At 35.2% G+C, this 24,384-nt stretch overlaps 1 protein-coding gene across 1 annotated transcript in view; it reads left to right on the top strand.

Annotated features, from left to right (window-relative positions):
- LOC141403366 (uncharacterized) overlaps positions 1–24,384 on the top strand; it is a 137,869-nt gene that overhangs the window by 29,985 nt on the left and 83,500 nt on the right. The window contains exon 3 of the mRNA XM_073985680.1: positions 10,339–12,674. Coding sequence (XP_073841781.1) covers positions 10,841–12,674 — 1,834 coding nt within the window. The 5' untranslated portion in view covers positions 10,339–10,840. The remainder of the gene's footprint in view (positions 1–10,338; positions 12,675–24,384) is intronic.

The raw sequence follows: 24,384 nt of genomic DNA, 5'->3' as shown, positions 1-24,384 counted from the left end.
TGAAATATGAATATAAAATGACCTTCGCATTAATAAGGAAAAAATAAGAAAATATCTTTGGTTTCTGTAGATCACTTCATGATTTTTATTAATATTTTGTACTTTTTTAATATTGGAGTCCCAGTGCGTATAATTGGTATTATAAGGTTTTTAGTTTACAATCATACGCACTGGGGCTCCAATGTTAAAAAATACAAAATACATATTAATAAAACCCCAAAAAGTTAAAAAAAGGCATAACTCATATATTTTTAACCGATTTTATCACTTTCTCCATTTTGTTCCTCCTTGTTACTGTAAATATATTGAATCTTTCATTTAAATCGTGGAAAGTCTATTAAACTTTACGTATTATTTTCCCAGAAATCCTTCTCTGAAAAGTGAATCAAGCAAAGAGAGATTGTAATTGTCAACATCCACCCATTATATGATTGATATTACCAATAACAAATTAAATTTTCCCAGAAATTCATTATCTCAATAAATAGATCACATTCAAATCAAATGACTCAACACAAAATTTGTTTGTTGGGCTATTCCTTCTCGTTCTGTTCGTTCCATAGAAAAACGGCGCATAAATCGACTAGATAAATAATTTAGAATTTTGCACACTTTCATAAAAAAACACTTTGTTTACATAACAAACAAACATTCGTAAACAGTAATGAGAGAACGAATCAAAGAACCTATCAAAAGAAGAAAAAACTTTTGAGAGAAAACGAATGAGCGCGACTACAACAAATACACAACAACTTATGCTAAAAAAATAATTACAAATCAAGCAAAAAATATCGCGCGATACAACATACGGATTGTTGTATGTATTAATGTGTTTATGTGTAAGTATGTCAACACGTTAAGGCATATCGTTGAATGCCGGCATAACAATTTTTTTTATCATATAAACTTTGAAATGAAAAACGAAACAAAAAACGTGCGTTTTTTTCTATCAAAACAATACTTTCGTTTGTTTGTATCTAACTAACACAAGTACATTGAGAAAATACACAGATACTTTGATGTTTAATAGAGGGTTCTCATAACATGAAATTGTTATTTTCTCTTTATATTGAATTTTCCGAGAACCACAACCAAAAGAGAAGGTGCAGTTTTCTTCAGCATTTTCGTTTAAGAGTTTAAAAAATACCTACTTCTAATAGAAGAGAATACATTGCGATGCATTTGCCTCACTGTTAACTGATGAAAATGCATTACGTTGTATAATAAGACCTCATACGCCCTGCGCACAATACCTGCTTAAGCTCACGTACTCAGTTTTGGTTCTAACAAACCCACTTACACGTAATCAAAGATTGAAATAACTACCGATGATTACGTTGCAAACATTTAACAAGACATCTTGTATGGTTGCCAGATAAACATGTTAGATTTTGGCGATATTTTCAAAATGTTTAAATATAGACAAGCATATACCCAAAATTCTAATCAAATATCATTACTTAATTTTTTATGTGTAATTTTGTATGTAAATTTTAAATGATTACTTCGACAAAAAAATAGAAAAAGTCTTAACTTATTTGGACGTATAAGTAGCACAGAATAGCTAGCTATGCTCCTTTACTTTTTATACCCTCCCCCTTAATATGAAGGGTATAATTAAATTTGTCATTCCGTTTGTAACACATCGAAATATTCATCGGAGACCCTATAAAGTATGTATATTCTTGATCAGGGTAAAATTCTAAGTCGATATAATCATGTCCGTCTGCCCGTCCGTTCGGCTGGTGAAATCAAGATACAGCTCGCAGTTCTTTAAAAAGAGCTAGGATGTCTGGTATTGCAAATGGACTATATCAATCCACGTTTTGATATAGCCCCCATAGACCGTTTCCTCCCGATTTTCGGTATTTTGAAGGTTTTAGCTTCATTATCACACCGAAATGACTGAAACTTGATATTTAGTCTTCGTTGGGGGAATGAAACTTTCCATGTGAAATTTGTCGGTATAGGTCCACACCTTCATATAGCCCCCATAGAACAATACCTCCCGATTTTCGAACTTTTGAAAGTTATTTTGGGTAATGAAACGTTCCATATGAAATTTGTCGCTATAGGTCCACGCCTACATATAGCCTCCATAGAATGGGACCTTCCGATTTTCGGTATTTTAAAGTTTGTGGCATTAATATTCCACCGAAATCGTTGAAATTTGGTATTTAGTCTTCGTTGGGGGTATGAAACTTTCCACCGGAATTTTTAGTCTTCGTTGGAGGTATAACACTTTCCCTGAAAATGTTGTCGGTACAAGTCCACGCATTCATATAGCCCCCAAAGAACAATACCTCCCGATTTTCGTTATTTTGAAGGTTGTGGCTTCAATATTCCTCCGAAGTGGTAGAAATTTGGTACTTAGTTTTCGTTTGGGGTATCCAACATTCCCCTCTAAATTTTTCGATATAGGTCCATGTTTCAATATATTCCCCATATAACGGTACTTTCCGATTTTCGTAATTCTGAGGGTTGTGACGTCAATATCCCACCGAAATGAATGAAATTTGTTTTTTAGTCTTCCGTGGGGTTATAAAATATTCCAGAAAAGAATTATCAGTATAGGTTCACGTCTTACTATATCTCCCATAGAAGCGTGCCTCTTGATTTTCGGTATTTTAAATGTCTTAGGCACATTATCTTACCGAAATATCGGTATTTAGTCTTCTTTGAGTCTAAAAATTTTCCGCCAGAAATTTGTCGGTATAGATCAAAGTTTAGATTTAGCCCTCATAGAGCGCTATCTTCCGAATTTCGGTATTTTAAAATTGCTAAAATTTTTTATTTAGTCTTCTTCATAAACGAAAGGAAACTAATTGTTCCATTTTTCTTCAATACAACTCGTGGTGGAGAGTGTAACAAGTTCGGCCCGACCAAACTTAACACCTTTCTTACTTGTTATTTGTTAATATATGCACCCGTTTACAATATCATGTAAATTGCATCATAATTTAATGTTCTGAAGTTCTGAAAATGAATAACTCAAAATAACATCTTCCATTCTCTGTCTTGAGTACTACATAGTTTTGCTAAAATAAAAAAATTAGCTAAAATTTAGTTTATGTGATATTGAAAATTGCATCATAATTAAATAATCTGAAATACTGAAAATGAATAATTCAAAATAATATGTTCCATATTCTGTTGTTGTCTGAAGTACTACCTGGTTTTGCTAAAATAAAAAATTAGCTAAAATTTAGTTCCGTTTATTATTTTATTAGAAGCTTATCTTTAAGTCTCGACTTAAAATCTGACGTCAATTTCGTACATAAGAATAATTGGTTTACATAATACCTACCCTACATTATCTTCAACTTGAAGCGGAATCCGCCACATCATATAAGTAGTATGCAAGATCTGCTCAACATTGGCGTGGCCATAACGCTAATGTATTCGACCGTACTGATATTATTAAAATATGTTCTTTGATTCACTTCCATTCTATTTGATTCACAAAGCAATTGCCTGTGTTGATTCAGTCAGTCGTCCGTCCGTTTGATAGTGGTTTTTCAGTATTTCGGTGACGTTCTGGTTTTTGTTGTTGCCGGCGACGTCTAAGTCGACCGACCGAAGCGCCTTAATATGTGGGGTATGTATGATTGGCGTTTACTGTTTTGTGTACTTTGTTATGTTTAGCGTCTGTTTTGTTTCTTTCTCAATGGCTGTGTCGTGTATGTGTGTGTGTTCGGTTTGGTGGGTACGTGATTCAGTCAGTGTTAATTTTCATATTCATCATGTTATGCAATCCGGCTACTCTTAACTAAAAATGTGATGATGTGATTATGTGGTGTAGGAATAAAATGAAATTATAAAAAAGCAGAATGAAATTCCTCACAAAAAAAAAAAAACACCAAAAACAAGGGAATAAATACGCAGACATGGGTACTTATAGACGCTGTATGCGGAAAGAAGTCCTCTATTTGCGGTCGTCATTGAAGTGCTTCTGTGGTTGTTAGAATTCCCAGCTCCACTAAACTCAAAACAGATATTCCATAGCCATAGGGAGTGACGCTGTTACAGATTTGGTTGTTAATTTGTTGTCATCTATCTGTGATAGCTGCAATTGGAAACTCAATTCCTCAGCGGCCACTCGATGTGGTGAAATGCATTCAAGCATTCCGGCAGTAACGAATGCAAAAATCGTATTCACGTAACTTTCCATATGTTTGTTGCGATTGTTGTTGCTGTTGTTGGAGATTCATTCTAGTGTTTTGTTTTTTTTTTTTGTTTTCTTCTTACTGTATATTCTATTGAATGAGATACGTTCCTGGAATGGTTACGAAACAAATACGGACGGTTATTGTCGTCGTTTTGTCGTTGGTTTTGTTATTTGTGTTCATGGCAGTCATTGGGTAGGTAGTTGGGGAATGAATTGCTGCGTTTTACGTAACCAACTCTGCTGTTTTCATTTGTTGTTGCGTTGTCATTTGCTTCGATATGAGAATAAATTTGTCGGTGATAGTAATTTGAATGTCAAATTGTTGATGATGATCATGGCATGTCTATATGTATGCATGTATGTTTCGTTTGCTGGTAGCTTGGTCATGGACATTAGGGTTAGTCATTTTTTCAATTTTTTTTCGAATATCAAAAATCTGTGGAAATGTCATGTAGGGCAGGCAAAAATAATAAGAATTGCGTTTTTACTTTTTCGAAATTGTAAAAAAACCTTCCGCACAAAATGCAATTACTTTAGCTAAAAAAAAAACTTTTTTAGTTTACTTTTTTTAAATTTTTAAATTTGAGAAATTTTTTCTGCAATAGTTGTTCTTGAAAATAATTTTTTTTAGTTGGTTTTAGTGCAACGATTTCAAATATGCAATTTGATCAAAAATCTGTCATTTAGTTTTTAAGCTACATCGATTTTAAAATTTGCAACTCGGTTTCATTTCACAGTTTTAAAAATTTTAAACGAGTTGCTCTAATAAAAGTTAGACAATACAGAAGTAATGCCATAATACATAATTTATATCGTTTTGAGTTTTAAATTATTTTTTCATAGTTTGTGTTCACATCGCCATGTCGTTTAAAAAAAGTTGCAAAAATGTCCAAAAAACAGTGATAACTGCGTCAAAAATTTTAAAGCAAAAAGACCGAATGAAATAAAAAAAGCTGTTTTGCCGCTATACCATTTATACGAATTTCCGAAAGAAATCAATATAATTGAAAGATATAGAGGATTAGTGTTTGAGAAATTTTTTAAAAAAAAATATTATCAAATTTTAAAAATCACAAAAAAATTCAAATAAAAAAGTTGGTTTTGAGCTAAAGTAATTGCATTTTGTGCGGAACGTTTTTTCACAATTTCGAAAAAGTAAAAACGCAATTCTGCTTGTTTTTGCCTGGCCTATATGCTATTTCCACAGATTTTGAATCTAAAAAAAATGACTAACCCTAATGGACATGTTTATCTGTTTTGATTTTGTTCATTCTATTTTTTATAAAAAATACAATTAATTATAAATAATTCAAAGATTATATAGGTATATATTTGTTATAAATATGTTTGTATGTATTTTTGTTGGGTTATTTATTAGTTTTGGAGTAAAAACAATTAATAACCAGATATTTATATTTGTTTTAAAAATAGTTCTTAAAAATACAAATTCGTAGTCGCCATTATTTTTTAGCACCTACTTTAAATATATATTAAAACGAGTAAGGACGGGGTTAAGTTCGGTCGGGCCGAACTTTTTATACCCTCCACCACGAGTTGTATTGAAGTAAAATGGAACAATTAGTTTCCTTTCGTTTATGAAGAAGACTAAACACCAAATTTCAGCAATTTCGGTAAAAAAAATGTGGCTAATTTCCGGGGGAAAGTTTTTAGACTCAAAGAAGACAAAATACCAAATTTCGGTAAGTTAATGCGGCTAAAACCTAAAAAAATAACAAAAATCAAGAGGTACGCTTCTATGGGTTATATAGGAAGACGTGGACCTATACTGATAATTCTCTTCTGGAATATTTTATAACCCCATGGAAGACTAAATAATAAATTTCAGTCATTTGGAGGTACCGTTCTATGGGGGTTATATCGAAACGTGGATCTATACCGACGAATTTCAGTCGGAAAAGTTTTTACCTCCAACGTAGACTAAATACCAAATTTTAGCCATTTCGGAAGAAAATTGAGGCCACAATCTTCAAAATACTGTAAATCGGGTGGTAACGTTCTATGGGGGCTAAATGAAGGCGTGAACCTATACCGACAAAATTCGGGGGGAAAGTTGTATACCCTCAACGAAGACTAAGTACCAAATTTCAGCCATTTCGATGGATTATTGTGGCCATAACCTTCAAAATGCCGAAAATCCGGAGGTACCGTTCTATGGTGGCTATATTAAGGCATGGGCCTGTACCGACAAATTTCTGGGGAAAAGTTTTGTACCCCCAACGAAGACTAAATACCAAATTTCAGGCATTTCGGAGGAATATTGAGGCCACAATCTTCAAAATACCGTTAATCGGGTGGTACCGTTCGATGGGGGCGTGGATCTATACCGACAAAATTCGGGGGGAAGCTTAACACCCTCAACGAAGACTACGTACTAAATTGCAGCCATTTCTGTGTGATATTAAAGCTAAAACCTTGAAAATACCGAAAACCGGGTGGTACCGTTCTATGGGGGGCTATATCAAAACGTGGACCGATATAGCCCATTTGCAATACCAAATATCCTAGGAGTAATAAAAACTTCTATACCAAATTACAAAGCTCTATCTTAAAAATTGCTAGACTTCAACAGACGGAGATGGTTATATCGACTTAGAATTTTACCCTGATCAAGAATATACATATATACTTTATATGGTCTCCGATGAATATGTCGATGAGTGACAAATTTAATTATACCCTCCATATTATGGTGGAGGGTATAAGAAATTAAATCTAATTTCATGTCCAAATACAGGCTGCACAAATGTGTCTTTAGCGTCGTATAACGAACCATGAAGACCCAAGAGTTAAGGAACTCACTTTCTCAGGTTAGTATGCAAGAGCTGGCAAAGTATCGATAGACGGACTATTGTTTTGATCACTGTCGCAAAACTTTATTTATATCGGACTCAGAAGCAACTTGTTTTTTTTTTTTTTGGTTGTCGGACGACGCAATAGTTTGCCAAAAATTTAAAAACGATCCCAGACTAGTCCTTAAACTGCACTCTTTCCAATCTTTGTGTGGAAGGTACCCGAAAGAGTGGTCCCATGTGGCCAATATTCGGTCATAATCAGAGTCTGTAAGAAATAATACGATGTATAACGTTTGGACCAAATTTCAAAACTACCCGTGCCCGAGCCAGTGCGGGAAGATGTTGTCGATGTAGAACCTTCTTGTGTGAGCATCCCTACAACAATCTTGTCGACAGGCCTCCTCCACAAAGGCACGAGATTGAGAGTGAGAGAGAGAGAGTTCGAATAGTTTAAACGAGAACCTCTAAATCAAACAGTTCAATGAGGCTCCCCCCGAACATATTGGTCGATGTTGTCCTCATTCGGACCTCTAACTACCCAACGATATAGGATGTAACATTCGATACCACAAATATTTTCGGCAAGATCAGACTTAGTAAGAAAGTTCTCAAGACGCTGGCCGACAGCACTTGTGGTGCTAACAACAAAACAATTTAGTCTCAGCTGAGCAGTCATTGATGAAGGTTGTGCGTCGGTTGTTTTGTTTTTTGTGCATGCGTCCACTTAGCGAAATGACTATTGAGTATGTTATGTTTCCAAACTAATGGCAATGTGCGTTGGTATGGGTTGTCTGATGCTGCCCTACATGTAGATTGGGATCACAAGAAAATCTGCATCTGTTTAACTGCCCAGCTAAACCCACTAGCCTGTCTCCTAATTCTTTGTGGTCGCAGCCAGTCCAGGTTACAGAATTGTTGATTCTGAATAAGGGAAGTAGAACAAGATAACTCAAAACAAACAGAAAAAACGAGCGGAAATGTTCACTGTTTTCACAATGTTCACTCCATCATAAATTGTCAACATAGGTCCATATTTTAGTATAACCCCCGTATAACAGTACTTCTCGATTTTAGGTATTTTGAAGATTTTACCTTAGTTTTTATCGAACTATCGGTAATTGGAACATTTGAAGTTTCCAGTGGACACAAAACTTCTCAACATATACATATGTATATATATCTTTTGATTTGATATTGAGGATTTTACCTGAATTTTTGACGCGAACTAGCTGTAACTTGAGAATTGGGATTCCCAGTGAACACGAAACTTCGACACCAAAAGTTGTCAAAATAGGTCCAAGTTTTGGTACAGCCCCCACATATAACTGTACCCCACAAATTTGGGTATTTTGAAGTTTTTAGCTAAATTTTTGACCGAATTAGGGGTAATTGGACATTTCTGTGATCACAAAACCTTGCATTTGGGGTTTCTAATAGTCAGAAAACTTTTCCAATGAGAATGTTGGAAATATAACTATGTTTGGTATAGCCTATATAACGGTTCCACCCGATTTCAGTTATTTTGAAGATTTTATTTATATTATATGTCTGAATGTGCTGTAATTTTGAATGTATGGATGAGAGTAGTCAAACAAATTTCTCCACCAAAAATTTAAGACATAGGTCCACGTTTTGGTATAGCCCTCATATAACGGTACCGACCGATTTCAGGTGATTTAAATCTTTTGGCTGATCGAACTAGTTAAAATAGGGTATTTGGGTTTCCCGGAGGTCAAAAAACTTCTCCACAAAAAATTGGGGACGTACGTCCATGTTTTGGTATAGCCCCCATATAACAGTACCGCCCGATTTTAGGTATTTGTAATTTATTATCTATATTTTTGGCCTAAAATAATCTACTTTGGAATTTAGAGTTCTCAGTTATCAACAAATTTCACGGGGAATTTACGTTCAGAATAACACCCTATCTATTCTGAACTTTTATTGAATAATTAGTTTTCTTTACGCTATGAAAGTACCATTGCCCTGCATTCGACCTGGTCGAACTTAACGCTTTTTTACTTGTTATTCATTATGTTATCACTGTTCGAATTGAGTATACCACCCATGGATTAAAAGCAGGCTAAATATTTAATAATATAAATTCATAGTAAAACGACCAAATTTTGTGAAGAATTGTTATTATTGTATACGTAATGCCTTGCCTACAAATACAACAATAACAACACATTTTGCACTACAAATATAAAAAAATTAAACTAAAACGGAAACATTCACTTGAATTATATAAATATAATTTGATTTCTTCCATCTGGCCGCCTTAATTGCCTTCCTCCCCGCTGAGCACAATAAATGAGATTTCAGATAATGGGTGTTAAATAACAGCCACAAACAACAACAAGCCAAACGTCAAAGCGCACTTTTATCATCATTTACTTGTCAATGTGCGACACTTCTTACGGCCTACAACACAACCAACTCAACTATGAGAAAAAAATGTTTGGTCTGGTGGTGTCAAGACAAACAAGAGCGGTGTTTAGCGCTTTTTAGATAAACTAAAAAAAAAAAAACAAAAAAAAAAATTATGTCAAAAATGTGTCAGAGACAAAAACAAACAATAACATCAGCACTGTGGCATAAGAAAAATCCCAAAACGCTTCTGCTCTCATCCAAAAAAAAAAAAAACTTCGTAAAAAACTTAAAAACAGAGAAATAAATGTGAATTACTCACATTTAAATATTTATTTGTTTACAAAACATGACAAATAACAAAATATTAAAAGTGAAGAGTCGTGGTGTGTGATTTTTTGGTCTCTTTGACAATAATGAACACGAAGAGAGAATTTGTATGGTGAATCGTACGAAAACGTAAAGGCGAGTGCTCATCTTGTTCATTTATACTTTGAAAAGCATTTGCCGACAGCCGTTATCATGGAAAGAGACCAAAATTTGACACAATTCTCACGAGAGTTATTATCATTTGAGGAAAATAAACCTGCTCTTTATTAGTTTTTCTTAAGAGCGGTTGTTGGCCTAGTTGTTAGAGCTGCATTAGTGGGCGGCACAATAGGCTTTAATATGTTCCGTTATAGACTCTATACTAAAGAGATACACATGGGAGCCAGCTAGATAGAATATTTTGAGTGGGGGTTTCCTCTAGCTCACTATCTCTCTTATGTCAGCTTGTTTTTTGCTATTTTATTTAAATTTTATAACACCAAATTGCTCTTATTTAGGTGTTACGGCTTCGTATTTGAGGGACTGTTACGTAAAGCCTTTATTATTTGAGTGTTAATTTGGCTGTGTATTTGTGAGCTTGACATGGCCTATGCGATTGTTGTTATTGTTGTGTTGTTTTTTATTTAACATTTTCCAAACTTTTTTCTTTGCTTTCAGATAATCATCATTACCAAAAACCACACACAATAAACAAATAACAGAGCACCAATACCAAACGCCACAGAGCACGAACGACGACAGCGAGCAAGCAGCAACAGCAGCTAAACGGAACCGAGGCAATTTGGTCTCAACGCAGTCGTGTTACGTATGCGAAAGGGAACGGTTACATCAAACGTTGAAAAAGAAAAAAAAATGTTTTAATAAAATAACGGAAGAAAGAAAAAATAATAACAACAAATTAGTAATATTTAAAACAACATGAAAAAAGTGCAAAAATAAATTGAAGAAAAAAATTCAATAAAATATTCTGAATCAAAAAAAAAAAAAAAAAAAAAAAATGAAATGAAAATTCCAATAATAAAATCTATAAATAACCAGTGAAGTGTTTTTCAATCAAATTACGTTAGAATTTGTCTTTGTGTGTGAAAGAAATCTTCGTAATTAAGTTTTGTGAAAAGAAAAAGAAAAATTATTCGGAAATTATTGCCGATATTTTATAATGTCTAAAAGTGCCACCGAGCAATTTCAAATCAAAAAGAAAAGAAAACATCCACTAAACGGTACATCCGTTGTTGTTATTTCAACTGCAACAACAACACCAGTTAACCAACAAGATATTCAAACAACAAAACTTTTAAACAACTACCAACGTTTAGTTAAAGATATCTCAACGGACACCATTGTCAAAGAGAATTTCTTAGAATTCCAAATTGATGACAAATTTCTGAATCATTCGTCATTGTATTTCAAACCAATTACAGTCGTTGACGAAACAGCGGATATCTATTTAGATTCCGAGTGCATAGCTGCAGTGGCGGCGACTGGCAAATCGCACGCTGTTGCCACCACCACTGGCCATCATCAGCAAGCAGCGACTGTAGGATCTTTATCCACAAATTGTTTACGTGACCGCGTACAGGCACAATCATTGCTACGAGGAAAATCCAGTGCAGCAAACAACACAATGCCACTGCAACACGGTTTCTATGTCAAAGGAGCCTCGGCTAGCAAAAGGGCCTTGAAATCTGCAAAAGTGCAAACGAATTCTCCGGCATTGCTGAACAAACCCACAGCGGCGGGGGAAGCTAAACGACCAAGACATTCCCTGGGCGCCAACTCAGTCACTGAGGACAATGTCAAAATACGTCCACAATCCCTGATGACAGGGCAAACAGCTGACAATTTGCAATTTTCCTATCTTGTGGGAGAGTCCTTGGCTCGTCATTGTCGTTTGCAGGAAGCTTTCGATATTTATGCCTTGATAGCCAGTGAACAACCAAAAGGATTTATACCCTTGGAAAAACTCAACATTCTGGCAACGGCCCTTTTGGAATACATACGACTACTAAGTACCAGTTCTAAAAAATCCAGTGACACCGTAGGAAAAGAGGTAGCCTTAACAGCAAAGCCCCTCGATGATATGCAACAATTGACCAATGTTTACTCAACCGCAACTTCTGCCTCCGGTTCATCAAGTCTGGCCACACAATGGCAGTTGATGGCAGGTGGCTTCAATACAAATATGGCGCAGTCTGAACGCATAACGGATTTACCAACATTGAACCTTAAAGGCAATTTAGATCTACACAACCCCTCGCGAGAGCTAGCACGTACCAAAAGTCCAACACTTCCAGATGATTTTGATCCTCTGCTGTGTCCGTTGTGTCGCGATATTTTACGTTGCCCGGTCACTGCAAATTGTGGTCACACATTTTGTCGTCAGTGTTGTGACACGATTACCATGTGTAATATTTGTCACACCAAATTCCCGCGTTTGCAGAAAGATGAGCCTGCAAAGGATGCGTTAAATTTGGTCACCTTGTCGACAGCAACAAGTACAACAACAACCAGCAGTAGCAGTCGAACAATGAGCAGTCTAACAACACCAAGTGTACAAAATTTTGCAAGCTCTCAATCGCAATCACTATTTTCATTTAGTCCAACAAATGTCGGGACAAATGCCATTCCAAACTCAATGGATGTGATGGCCAGTGATGAAATGCCGCGTTTGCGCATTGTCACATCACCGCTACCACCACCAGCGGCAGTTTCACCAACAACAGTGACCACAACAACTGTTGCCTGTACAACTGATACAGCCACAACTACAATGGCCGCCACATCCTCATCAACAATGAGCACTGGCTCCCGTGGAGGTTCTAGCTCAAGTGATAACATGAAATTTATGCCCGATGTATTGGTAAGGCGTTTGGTTGAAAAATGGTGGGGCGCTGATTTGCAGGCAAGAAAAATTCTGGAGAAAGCAACAAGTTATATGCATTTAAATTTACTTGATGATGCTCTGAAATTCTGTAACGTCAGTTTAGAGAAAGGTAAGTTGTTGTTGTTGTTGGATTTGATTTATTTTTTTTTTATTGGGGACAACAGAGCTCGTTCACTGCACTTGGAGAATATTAAATGTTCTCTCGAAGTGTGAATATCCTAATCACTAGACAATACGGGAAAAATATCTAATCTTAAAATAGGGGGTAAATGCTTTTTTTCGTAATATTTATAATTTTTTACATACAAATGAACTGTAAACTGTTTTGTAGGATCTAGAGAGGGGCAGCTGCCCCTCCCTAGCCATTCCTGGCTACGCCCACGTATGGCACTACTGTAAAAGAGAGCTCATATTCATATAAGAGGGAGAGTATATTTATCCTCTGAGACACAATTTGCATTGCAAACAACAAAACAATTGTTTACCAGCAATCAGCTGTTTACTAAATGCAGAAACTATATGTCAGGGTAAAATTAAATGCACATTTTAAATCAAATTAAGGCGACCGTCTGTCTGTGGTATTACGTTGCTTAAGCGGAACCCTCGCCATATGAGCAATTTTGGGAAGAAACAGGCGAAGTGCTTCTTCCACGAATAGATTGCTGTTTTGTTTCGGGCCCATATGCATAGATCCATGATTCGATACCTGCCAAACACCGTGGTTCAAAAATCGATTTTCCTGGCCAAAACCCCAATTTTTTGTCGTCACCGATTGTCAATTTCCATATGGAATTCGATAATAAACATATTGCAAGCAAGGAAACCAAAAAGTATTGGAAGATGGGGGCGTGGTGTACTCCTAAAGACGGATTTTTTTTGCAATTTTGGAAAATACGTTATTTTTGCAAAGAAGTAGCGATTTCTCGGAAACTAAACAGATATTGTGTTCGTTGTTTTTTGTTAAGTAGGTGAGATTGTTGTCTTTAAGAACCGTTTCAATAAATTAACGTAGCGTTTACACGAAGTGGGCTATTTTATTTTTTCTCAGGTACTAAATTTTAGTGAAATTCTAACATTAGTGGACTAGAACTTTTAAAGAACAGCATGGAACAAAGTTCCGTTTCCACAGAATGATGAATGAGGTTGTCCCCTTTCAGCCCATGTATATATTCTATTTCGTCCGTTTAACACATTTTTAAATTTAATGCAATTACATCATTAAAAAAATTGTCCGGTCCACGTTTCGGTATAGCCTCCATATAACGGTACCCCCCTAATTTTCGGCGTTTTGAGGGTTTTAGCTACATTTTTTAATGAACCACCCGTAATTTGACATTTAAAGTTCCCAGTGGTCACAAAACTTCTCCATCAAAAATTGTAAACATAGGTCCAAGGTTTGGTATAGCCCCCATATAACGGTACCTCCCGAATTTCGGGATTTGGAGAATTTTAGCTACCTATTTTGAACTACCTGTAATTTGACGTTTCTGGTTCCCAGAAGCTTCTCAACCCAAATTGTCAACATAGGTCCATGTTTCGGTATAGCCTCCATATAACGGTACCTCCCAATATTCGGCATTTTGAGGATTTTAGCTACATGTTTTGACCAACAGCCTGTAATTTGAAATTTGAGATTCCCACAAAAACTTCCCTACCAAAAATATTTATTACAAGCCAATGGTTTGGTATAGCCCCCTTATAACAGTTCTTTTTTGCCAGAACTACCTGTAATTTGACATTGGAGGTTCACAGAAGCTTCTCAACCAAAATTGTCAATATAGGTCCATGTTTCGGTATAGCCCCCATTGAGAGGTACCTCCCGATTTTCGGATTTTGTTACGATTTTAATTACATATTGTGTCCGAACTGCCTGTAATAAGACATTTGAGTTTCCTAGTTCTTTACCCTAAATTATCCATTTAGGTTTATGTTTTGGTACAGGCACCATATAACGGTACCTCCGATTTTCGGTATTTTCAGGATTTTAGCTACATTTTTGGTTCGAACTCACTATTTGACACTTAAGGTGCCCAGTGGTCATAATACTTGCCCACCAAAAATATTTATCATAGTCCGATGTTTTGGTATAGCCCCCATATGAAGGCACCTCCCGATTTTCGGTATTTTGAAAATTTTAGCTACTTGTTTTGACCGAACAATATTGGTCAATACTTTCATATGTCCCCGATATTTTTATATCTTAAGCGTAAATGCTAAGCTAAAGAGGTTATATAAACTTTGATATGACCAAAAATCTGCCTCATCTTTAAATAATGCTGCGAACTCCTTCGTGTACCTCCCACACAAAATTTGGAAAATGTACAGTTTAACAGCTCGTTTCGAACTGTTTTGAACTGTTCTTCTTGCAAACTGGAGGAATTTTTTCGGGGGCAAGTCCATACTTCTTGAAAAAAATTGCCAAAAAAGCCTGCCAGTACCATCAAAACTGGTCCAATTGGTCCAAAAACTCAAGTAAGTCCCTTTTGAGGTCAGAAGTGTTGTGTTTACTTCGTTTCTTTAGGTCCGAGCCTGAGAGTGGCCGAAAAAATTCTCCATCTAAAATTGTGGACAGGTAAGGAGACAAATTAAACCATTTTAGTTCAGTATATTTTATCCTGGAGAGTATAAAAATTGCTATATAAAACCTTTATTTGTTACTCAAAGTTTTTTCTGGGTATTTACAGTTTGCCAGCCTTAATGCTGCGTGGCACTGCATGCTGTGGTCAGTACGACATTTTTCCAATGTAAATTAAATTAATTTGTTGTATTAAATGAATTATTAGTTCCATCATTGATTGAATTTAAAAAACCAAATTAATTTCAAAAAATTAAACTCCCACACAATGCAATATGTTGCCTCTACATAAGTGTAGGTGTTGTGCCGTCCTGCAAAAAAAATATATATGTGAAAATGTCAAGGATATACATTTCTCTATATATTTAATGGGAATATAGAAAATAAAATGCTTACATATGGTCATACCTTCATGTTCAACTCCAAACAACCCTTGATGTAAGCTATTTTTATAGATTATAAATACAGTACTGTTGACAGCATCCTCCACAGTTTATTTATTTATTTATGTATGTGTGTGTGATTGTATCATGTAATCCCGTATAGATGATAATATGTACGACAAGCTCTTATTTATTTTTAATATCTTTTAACATCCTTGATTGAAATCACATTGTCATGGTAGGTGTAGGTACAGTGTAGATGCATTCTAACAAGTACACATACATACATGCATAGATATGTACCCAGCCAACAATTTTTGACGAGATCGTACCGAGTTCGGATGTATTTTCTGCACAAGTTTCCATTTCTGATGTCGTAATCGCATGCAAAACAGGTCCGAATTTGTGTGAAGCGGTTCGCAGAATTCGGAACGTTTTGTCGAGGGAAATTCGGAAATAACATTCTAGTTTCTACACGAATTTGTTTAGAGTTCGAAAGATTTTCTGATAATACTCTGAAGAAATATTCGAAAATCTGAAGAAAAAAAAAATCTTTTCGGAGATTTGTTTCGAGATTCTGAAAATTTTCGGAACAAATTCTAAAAAAATTCTAGATATTTTATCCGTAAATCGTAAGCTATTCTGATGTTTTATTAGATATTCTGAATATTTTCTTCCAAAATTCTCAATGTTTATTAGGATACGATTCGAATTTCTCATTGATTAAATTGGAACTTTATTTAAAATATTTGTTGAACCTTTTATTATTACAATGTTGATGAAATAGTATTCGTCGCTGCTGCCCACTGAATTGCACATTTATAAAATCATAAAGCACAGTCCTTGCGAAAAAATTTTCCATTTGATTTATCTAAAATAGAAATAACAATATTATAAACAACGTTTTAGAAAATGTGTATACAATCTTACACTTTCATTTATTGTACAACATGTGCCAATTTCATCACAAAATAACTTGTTCCGTTACGTCTTATTCACTTAACAGCTGCAAAATAACTAAAAAAACAAGCAATATCGTGAAGACACAAAAAATCTCTCCCTTGCCTTTAAATCAATGGTGTGCACGGCCATCCACTGGTGGTTTCTGTAAAATACTCTTAATTTAATTAATTAAACAACACTTGGGCGTTTAAGTATTTTTTGTAATAATTCAATAATAATTTATTTGTAGCACGATTTAAGATAACATTAGTGCTTAAAAATGATTAAATATGTAATGAAACAACAAGAAAAATTAAATATTAATTCTCCCTTAAATGTTGCCTTTTCCTATTTTGCTCACCATTGCTTTAAATCAACTCTCGACGAATGTTCGGCAATTTTGTTCCCGAGAGAGAGAGAAACGAATCAAAATTTCCATTAGAGTATGTGCAGATTACTTGCAACATTTTCGAAAACAAGCGCACGAAAGTGTGCAGAAATTCTTAAACGAAATCTTGCTAAAGATCACTTCAATTTCTGAGGGAAATTTTGAGGATTCCGTACATTTTCTGAACAAACTTTGGAAAACCTCTTAAAAGAATCTAATATCAGAGCCCTCGGTAAAAATTGTTTACTGGGTATGTGCATACCTGTCCTGCCATAGATGAGTAAATACTTTCATACATACAGAAAAAAAAATTGGATTGTGTAGTGTCACGATCGTGACACGCGCCCATTTCTAGTCTGAAACCGTTTCCAGATAGACAATTATTTGTACTAGTACTACCTTTCACAGCGATATTTTTAATTTGTTGGCTCATATATTCGAATATTTCTATTAACTTAAGTTTTCTGATAATATTTTCACAGCTTTTCAGTTTAAAAAAGTGGGTTAAATCATCTTATATAATCAATTCAACATTGTAAATGGTTGTAAATTAACATTAACTACGACGTGGCAAAATACTATATATCATAATTTTTATCTAATATAAACATTTTGCCTTGGTTGTCACATAAAAAAAGAAAACTCAAATCATTTGGGGCCTAATGACTGCACGACTGCTATGGTGAGCATACGTTTTCATTATCTTTGACGTTGTGACGTTGTAAAGAAACACCATCTGATTTTTTGACATTTGAACATTATGTAAACAATAAGTAATGATTTTCTTAACATACCATAAAAGCGATGAGTGTTGCGTTGGTTGGTTGTAATGTGAATACGGCTGATATTCTGACACATAAACACAACCCAGGCACACACACAATTATGGCTAAGGAAAAGTCAAAGTGCTGCCATGTGTGATATTTAACAGTCATAAAGTGTCAACATTTGCTGACAGTATAATGATGTAAATAGTTGAATAGTTGAGTGAGTACTGCTGCAAAGCTAATCATTAAATGAACAAAAGAGATTAAAATTCTTTTGTATTATGTTGTCTAGCAATGATGGCAGGAGGAAAAATACCACAGCTAATTGAGAACCTAAGCCTATCTTATTATTTTTAATGCCACCAAATCATTAAATATTCATTTTATAAAATGACTTTAATTCTTTTAAAGAACTTTTGGTTTCATGTTTTAAGAAGTTTGTCGGAGAGCCTAAGCATACACAAGTAGAATAAGAACGTGAAAATTCTGCCAAAGTACGTATATACTCGCACACAAACGTTGCAAGTGCAGCTTAGCAACCCTGACAGCAATTTATCCTTGTACTCTGTGACCTAGAAGAGTGGCAAGTGTAGTTACTCCTCAAAGATTTCATAATTTATAAATGAGTAATGGAAATTTTAGAAAAGGATTTTCTTTTTGGTTTCCTTTTTTATACCCTCCACCATAGGATGGGGGTATATTAAGTTTGTCACTACGTTTGTAACTACTCGAAATAATCATGGTAGACCCCACAAAGTATATATATTCTTGATCAGCGTGCAATTCTACATCGATATAGCCATGTCCGTCCGTCTGTCCGTCTGTCTGTCTGTCCGTCTGTGGAAATCACTCTAGCGTCCGAACGGATTGACGTAGGTTGATGAAATTTTGGGAAAATATGTTATATTTACGTAGGACTTTTGGTATTGAAAGCGGGCTATGTAGGTCCACGCTTTCGTATAGCCCCCATACAAAATGACGCGTGACGCGTCGTCGTTTTAAGGAATTTTTAAGATATTTGGCTCATTTTACCACCGAATTGGTTGTAATTTGGTACTTTGTGTCTCCAGAGGCCAAAAAATGTTCCTACCAAAGTTGGGTTATATAGGTCCACGTTTTGGTATAGCCCCCATATAAGGCCCCATATAAAGTACGCGTCATTTTAATATATTTTGAATGTATTAGACCCATTTGACCACAGAATTGGTTGTAATTTGGTATTTTGAGTCTTCAGAGGCCAGAAAACATTCCTACCAAAGTTGGGTTATATAGGTCCACGTTTCGGTATAGTCCCCACATAAGTCCCCTTATAAAGTACGCGTCATTTTAATATATTTTGAATGTATTAGACCCATTTGACCAAAGAATCGGTTGTAACTTTGTATATTGTATTTCCAGAGGCTAAGAAATATTTCTACCATAAAACGTTTATATAGGTCCACGTGTTGATATAGCCCCCATAATACAATATCTTCCGATTTTCGATATTTTGAACGTTTTAGCCTCATTATCACACCGATATGGCTGAAATTTGGTATTTAGTCTTCTTTAGGCGTATAAAACTTTCCCCCAGAAATTTGTAGGTATAGGTCCACGCCATCATATAGCCCCCATAGAACGGTACCTTCCGAACTTCGGTATTTTGAAGGTTGTGGCTACATTAATCCACCGAAATGGCTGAAATTTGTGGTGGAGGGTATAAAAAGTTCGGCCCGACCGAACTTAACGTTTTTCTTACTTGTTAAAAGTTCTGTTTTTTTTTGTTTTTGCCAAAGTTTTGTTCGTTATTCTTTCCATAAAATGCATATTTTATCATAATTTACCAACAAATTTGAGGTTAGCTAGCCTACGGATAATGATGCAACAATTTTGTGAAAAAGAATTTGTAATGGTAATAAAACCAGCTAACTGCTAACCACATTGAAATGGCCTTCAACCAAAATCACTTTTGTAGATCATTTGATAAGTCTTACTCCGAAATAGTAGACCAACACATAATGTGAAAAAAATCTTTTTTATAAATGTTAGAATAGAATGTAAGGGCAATTTCAACAGAGCATAAATTTTTCTTGCTTTTTTCTGTATTAGAAAATAAAGCAGACATTAACAGGAGCAAACCTTGGTGGACTTTTTGTTATTTATTCATTATTCAGCTACTCAAATACTGAATAATCTTTAAACGTGTTTCTCGAAGTTGGCATATTTTTCCCATAGTTCAAAAATCATCTTGATCTATTGCTCCCAAAACATAACCTAGCAAAAACTCATATCATCAGAAAGAAGTAAGAACGGGTTGTACTGAAGTAAAATGGAACTATAAGTTTCCTTTCCTTTATGAAGACTAAAGACCAAATTTCAGCATTTGAGGTAAGAGTTAGCCACATTAACCTTCAAAATACCGAAATTCGGGATCAAATCGTCGATCTATACCTACAAATTTTTGGCGGAAAGTTTTTAGACTCAAAGAAGACTAATGGCCTGTTTCACTAAGACTTCTGTTTGACTAAATACCAAATCAAATACCAAATTTCAGCCATTTCGGAGGAATATTGAGGCCACATCCTTCAAAATACCGAAAACCGGGAGGTACCGTTCTATGGGGGCTATATGAAGGCGTGGACATATACCGACAAATTTCATATGGAAAGTTTTGTACTGCCAAAGAAGACTAAATTCCAAATTTCAGTCATTTCGATGGAATATAGAGGCCAAATTTCCAACAAAGACTAAATACAAAATCAAATAGCAAATTTCAGCCATTTTGGAGGAATATTGAGGCCACATCCTTCAAAATACCGAAAATCGTAGGTACCGTTCTATGGGGACAATATGAAGTCTTAAACTTTTACCGAAAATTTTCTGGGGAAAGTTGAATGCCCCCAACGAAACTAAATACCAAATTTCAGCAATTTCGATGGAATATAGAGGGCACAATCTTCCAAATACCGCAAATCGGAAGGTACCGTTCTATGGGGGCTATATGAAGGCGTCGACATATTCCGACAAATTTCATATAGAAGATTTTACATACCAAACGAAAACTAAATACCAAATTTCAGTCATTTCGTTGGATTATTGTGACCAAAACCTTCAAAATATCGAAAATCGGGAGGTACAGTTCTATGGGGGCTATATGAAGGCGTGAACCTATACCGACAAATTTCTGAGAGAAAGTTTTATACACCCAACGAAGACTAAGTACCAAATTGCAGCCACTTCGGTGTCGAATAGAGGCAAAAACCTTAACAAGTAAAAAATATCAGTCGGCTTTGCCGACAGAGATATACCCTCAGCCTTTGTGAATTGAAAATATCTAATCTACGGATTACGGATTTTGTACCCCTATTTGAAATAGGTTTTGGGCCACGATGCAAGGAAGCATGGACTTGCCCACGAAAAACATAAAATCGCCTAAGCAGAACTACAAAAAATAGCATCGGTATAATTTTCCAAAGGTTTTTCGAACAGATCCTAAACTGCGCTGAAACAAAAATTTTGAACTTTTGTGGGGAGGTACCCTAAGAAGAAGACCGATTTGGACCGATTGGGCTGATCCGTTCGAGAGTTATCGTACGCATAGTGTCATAGTGTCAAAGCTTTCGGGCTATTTTCTCTGGAAGTATGAGCTTGCCCCTGAAAGAACTTGCACCGTCGTAATGGGGGCAGCGGATACAAGTTGTTACAACTTGAACTTTTCCTGGAAATTTTTGTGTGGAAGGTATCCGAAGGAGTAAACCAATAGAGTTCATATTGGAACCTCATATATGTCTGGTAGAAATTTCACGATGTGCAAAGTATGGACCAAATCGGTTACTCTCTTCAAGAGTTATCGTGCGCACAAATTTTCCGAACATTTTCGAACTTTTGTGGGGGAGGTAACTGAAGGAGTGGACCGATATGGCCCACCCTCGAACTTAAACAGACGGGAAATTTTTTTTTCCTCCTGAATGAGAAATTACATCCAATATGGAACGAAAATATCAAAAAAAAAAAAAACTTCCAAATACCTGAAATCGGTCGGTACCGTTATATGGAGGCTTTTCAAAACGTAGACCTACGTCCACAATTTTTGGTGTAGATAATTTTTGGATTAAAACCCGAAATGACAAATTACAAGCACTTTGGAACGAAAATGTCGAAAAAAGAACTTCAAAATATCTGAAATCGGGAGGTACCGCTATACGGGTCTATTCAAAAAGGTGGACTTATGTCCACAATTTTTGTTGGAGATCTTGTTTTATAACTAGTAACCCTAAATACCAAATTATTGCTAATTCGGTCAGAAAATGTAGCTTAAAACTCCAAAATACCTGAACTTAGAACTTAACCTGCCTGAAAACGAAAAAACACATAGTATGGTGGTTGGTATAAAATGGTAAAAAAATCGTTTATATGCACTATTTGTTTTGTGGGCAAGTGAATGGTCTAAAAACTCAAAAAATCCTAAAAATCCTATGTTTAAAACTTTGCTTAAGTTCAGTTAAAGGGCTGTTCGAGGATTGTCTTAAATTTTTTTTATCGAAAATAGTTCTGGTGATACTTGTTTCTACGATATATGTTTTTTTCGTGCTGATCCAAAAGATCAAAAAATTAGGTGGTCAATTAACACATCCTGTTAATTTGTAGGGATTTTTTAAGCTCTTCTGTGAGAAGAGAGGTGACCATTTCGTGTTCATTCGAAGCCGAATTGCTCCATAATATTATATGGTAGAATATAAATATACACATTTTAATAATATTTACTTAGCTTTGAAATTATGAATGCATGTATTATATTTGTTTTTTCCATAACATCTTGGCCCATTTGCACCACTTCTTTTAAAGCGATTTGTTATAATAGCTTATACTTGAGAAACAAACACCTTCAACAAGTCTAAACATCTGGTTTTTATTAGGATTGGAATTTATTCATAAATCTTAAATTTTCCTTTTGGCAATTTTTATAAAGATTGTGAAATAAACTTTAAAACAAAAGATTTTTATTTTATTAAATTTCTCAATGCAATAATATAGACAATAAAATAACACGAACATAATTCTTCTATCCACAGCCATATTTTTCTATCCACAGCACTCAAGTTAAATGTCTAGTAATGTTGATGCTAAAGATTAAATGACTTTTACATAATCAATCAGTTTGCCAACAGACTGAAAACTTAAACGAAAAGAAAAATCCCCTCATTTAAGATGGGTGTCTACAGTCTTGACAAGTAGACACAATTTTGGGGGGTGGTTTTGATGAAGTGTATTACTGTATGCATGCTTTTCATTTTAGGGCCTTAGGTCCCGCCACATGTCTGTGCGATGGCATTCAAGCGTATGCTTCGGTTTGGTTTGGTTTCGCACAGCTGCGTTATTGTGTACAAGCATAGACATACATATGTTTGTTTGTCAGTTGGTTTGTCTGCTGCCACTTTGGTCCAACGTCATGTTCTTGATGTGAAGCATAAATATTTTTCATGTTCATGTTATTGTTGCTTATTGTGTGTGTGTATGTCCGTCCCTTCATAAGTCTTTCCAGATGGGGCAAAACAAAATTTTTCTTATTTTTTTATAAGGGTCAGATTGTAAACTATGATGAACTCATAAGATTTCCAATGCTTTGGGGGGCAATAATGTTCAAAATTATGTACGAATATGTATTTAAATTGCAAATTTTTTGTAGAATTGTTGTTGATGTTACCAAAGGAATGATGGGATTGTTAGGTTTAATTTAATCTCATTTCTCGAGGGGCCACAAGAACAATAGGCAAAATTTTACACAAAATTTACATTTGTGTGAAAATGTGGGTTTTCCTAAACTAAGAACATAAAATTACTTTTTAAAGTTAAGTCAGTATGGCCAAGTCAAGTTATGGCTTTTGTCATAACTTTTTGTCAAAATATTATACATTTTATTCGTCAACATGTAGCCGCTGTGTTATATCAATTACACAGCAAGTACTTATCGTTAGCCATAACTACTTGCAAACCAACTTACTAACCGATTTTCTGTAACAAGGGAATGGTGCACGAAAAAAGTAATTATTTAATGGCTACAACCCCTCCCCCCACAATAAAAATAAAAATTGAACGTGCGAGACCTTGGATTTGCAGTTAGACTCCCTAAAGCTATTCCATTCTTTTATCCCAGATATTGTTTGTATTATTACGAGTCTTACAATGCTTTATTCACATTACATTTATAATCAATTATTCGTGGTGCAATGCACGCTGAAGCTCGTGGATTCGATTCCCCGGTCAGGCAACATCAAATTTTCAACGATGGCAAAATGTCGACGACATTTCCTGAGCATTTCAGCCATGTACAACTTCTATACATGTGGTGTCTTGCGACACGCCGTTCGGACTCGGCGATTAACAGTAGGTCCCATATCATTAAGCTAATATGAATCGGTGTACACTAACTGATGTGAGAGAATTCTCCCATGTCCGGTTTGGGATGTTTTTGGAAAAATTATATATTTCGTAGATTACTTTACTAAGCACCCAGCTAAAATACTCATTACAAAACCCTAATTACTAAAAGTCGTATATAACTACTTATTTAAGTGGTTCAAAAACAACTATTTATTTCGTGTGACATGCCCTTGTAAAAATAATGGGTTAGTAGGGGGTTTTGTAATAGGTATTTTTGCTGGGCAAAGACCTTTACCTTACATAATTTAAACTTTACTTCACTGACAGTTTTAGTTCGCAGTGTGATTTACAACTCACTCACCCACCTACTATTCTCCCGTATATATAGTCATCAAACGAGATGG

This window comes from Musca autumnalis, unplaced genomic scaffold, assembly GCF_047663935.1.
Source record: "Musca autumnalis isolate F117 unplaced genomic scaffold, ASM4766393v1 scaffold_4, whole genome shotgun sequence".
Lineage (NCBI taxonomy): Eukaryota > Metazoa > Arthropoda > Insecta > Diptera > Muscidae > Musca > Musca autumnalis.
This window is presented reverse-complemented; position numbering and strand designations above follow the sequence as displayed.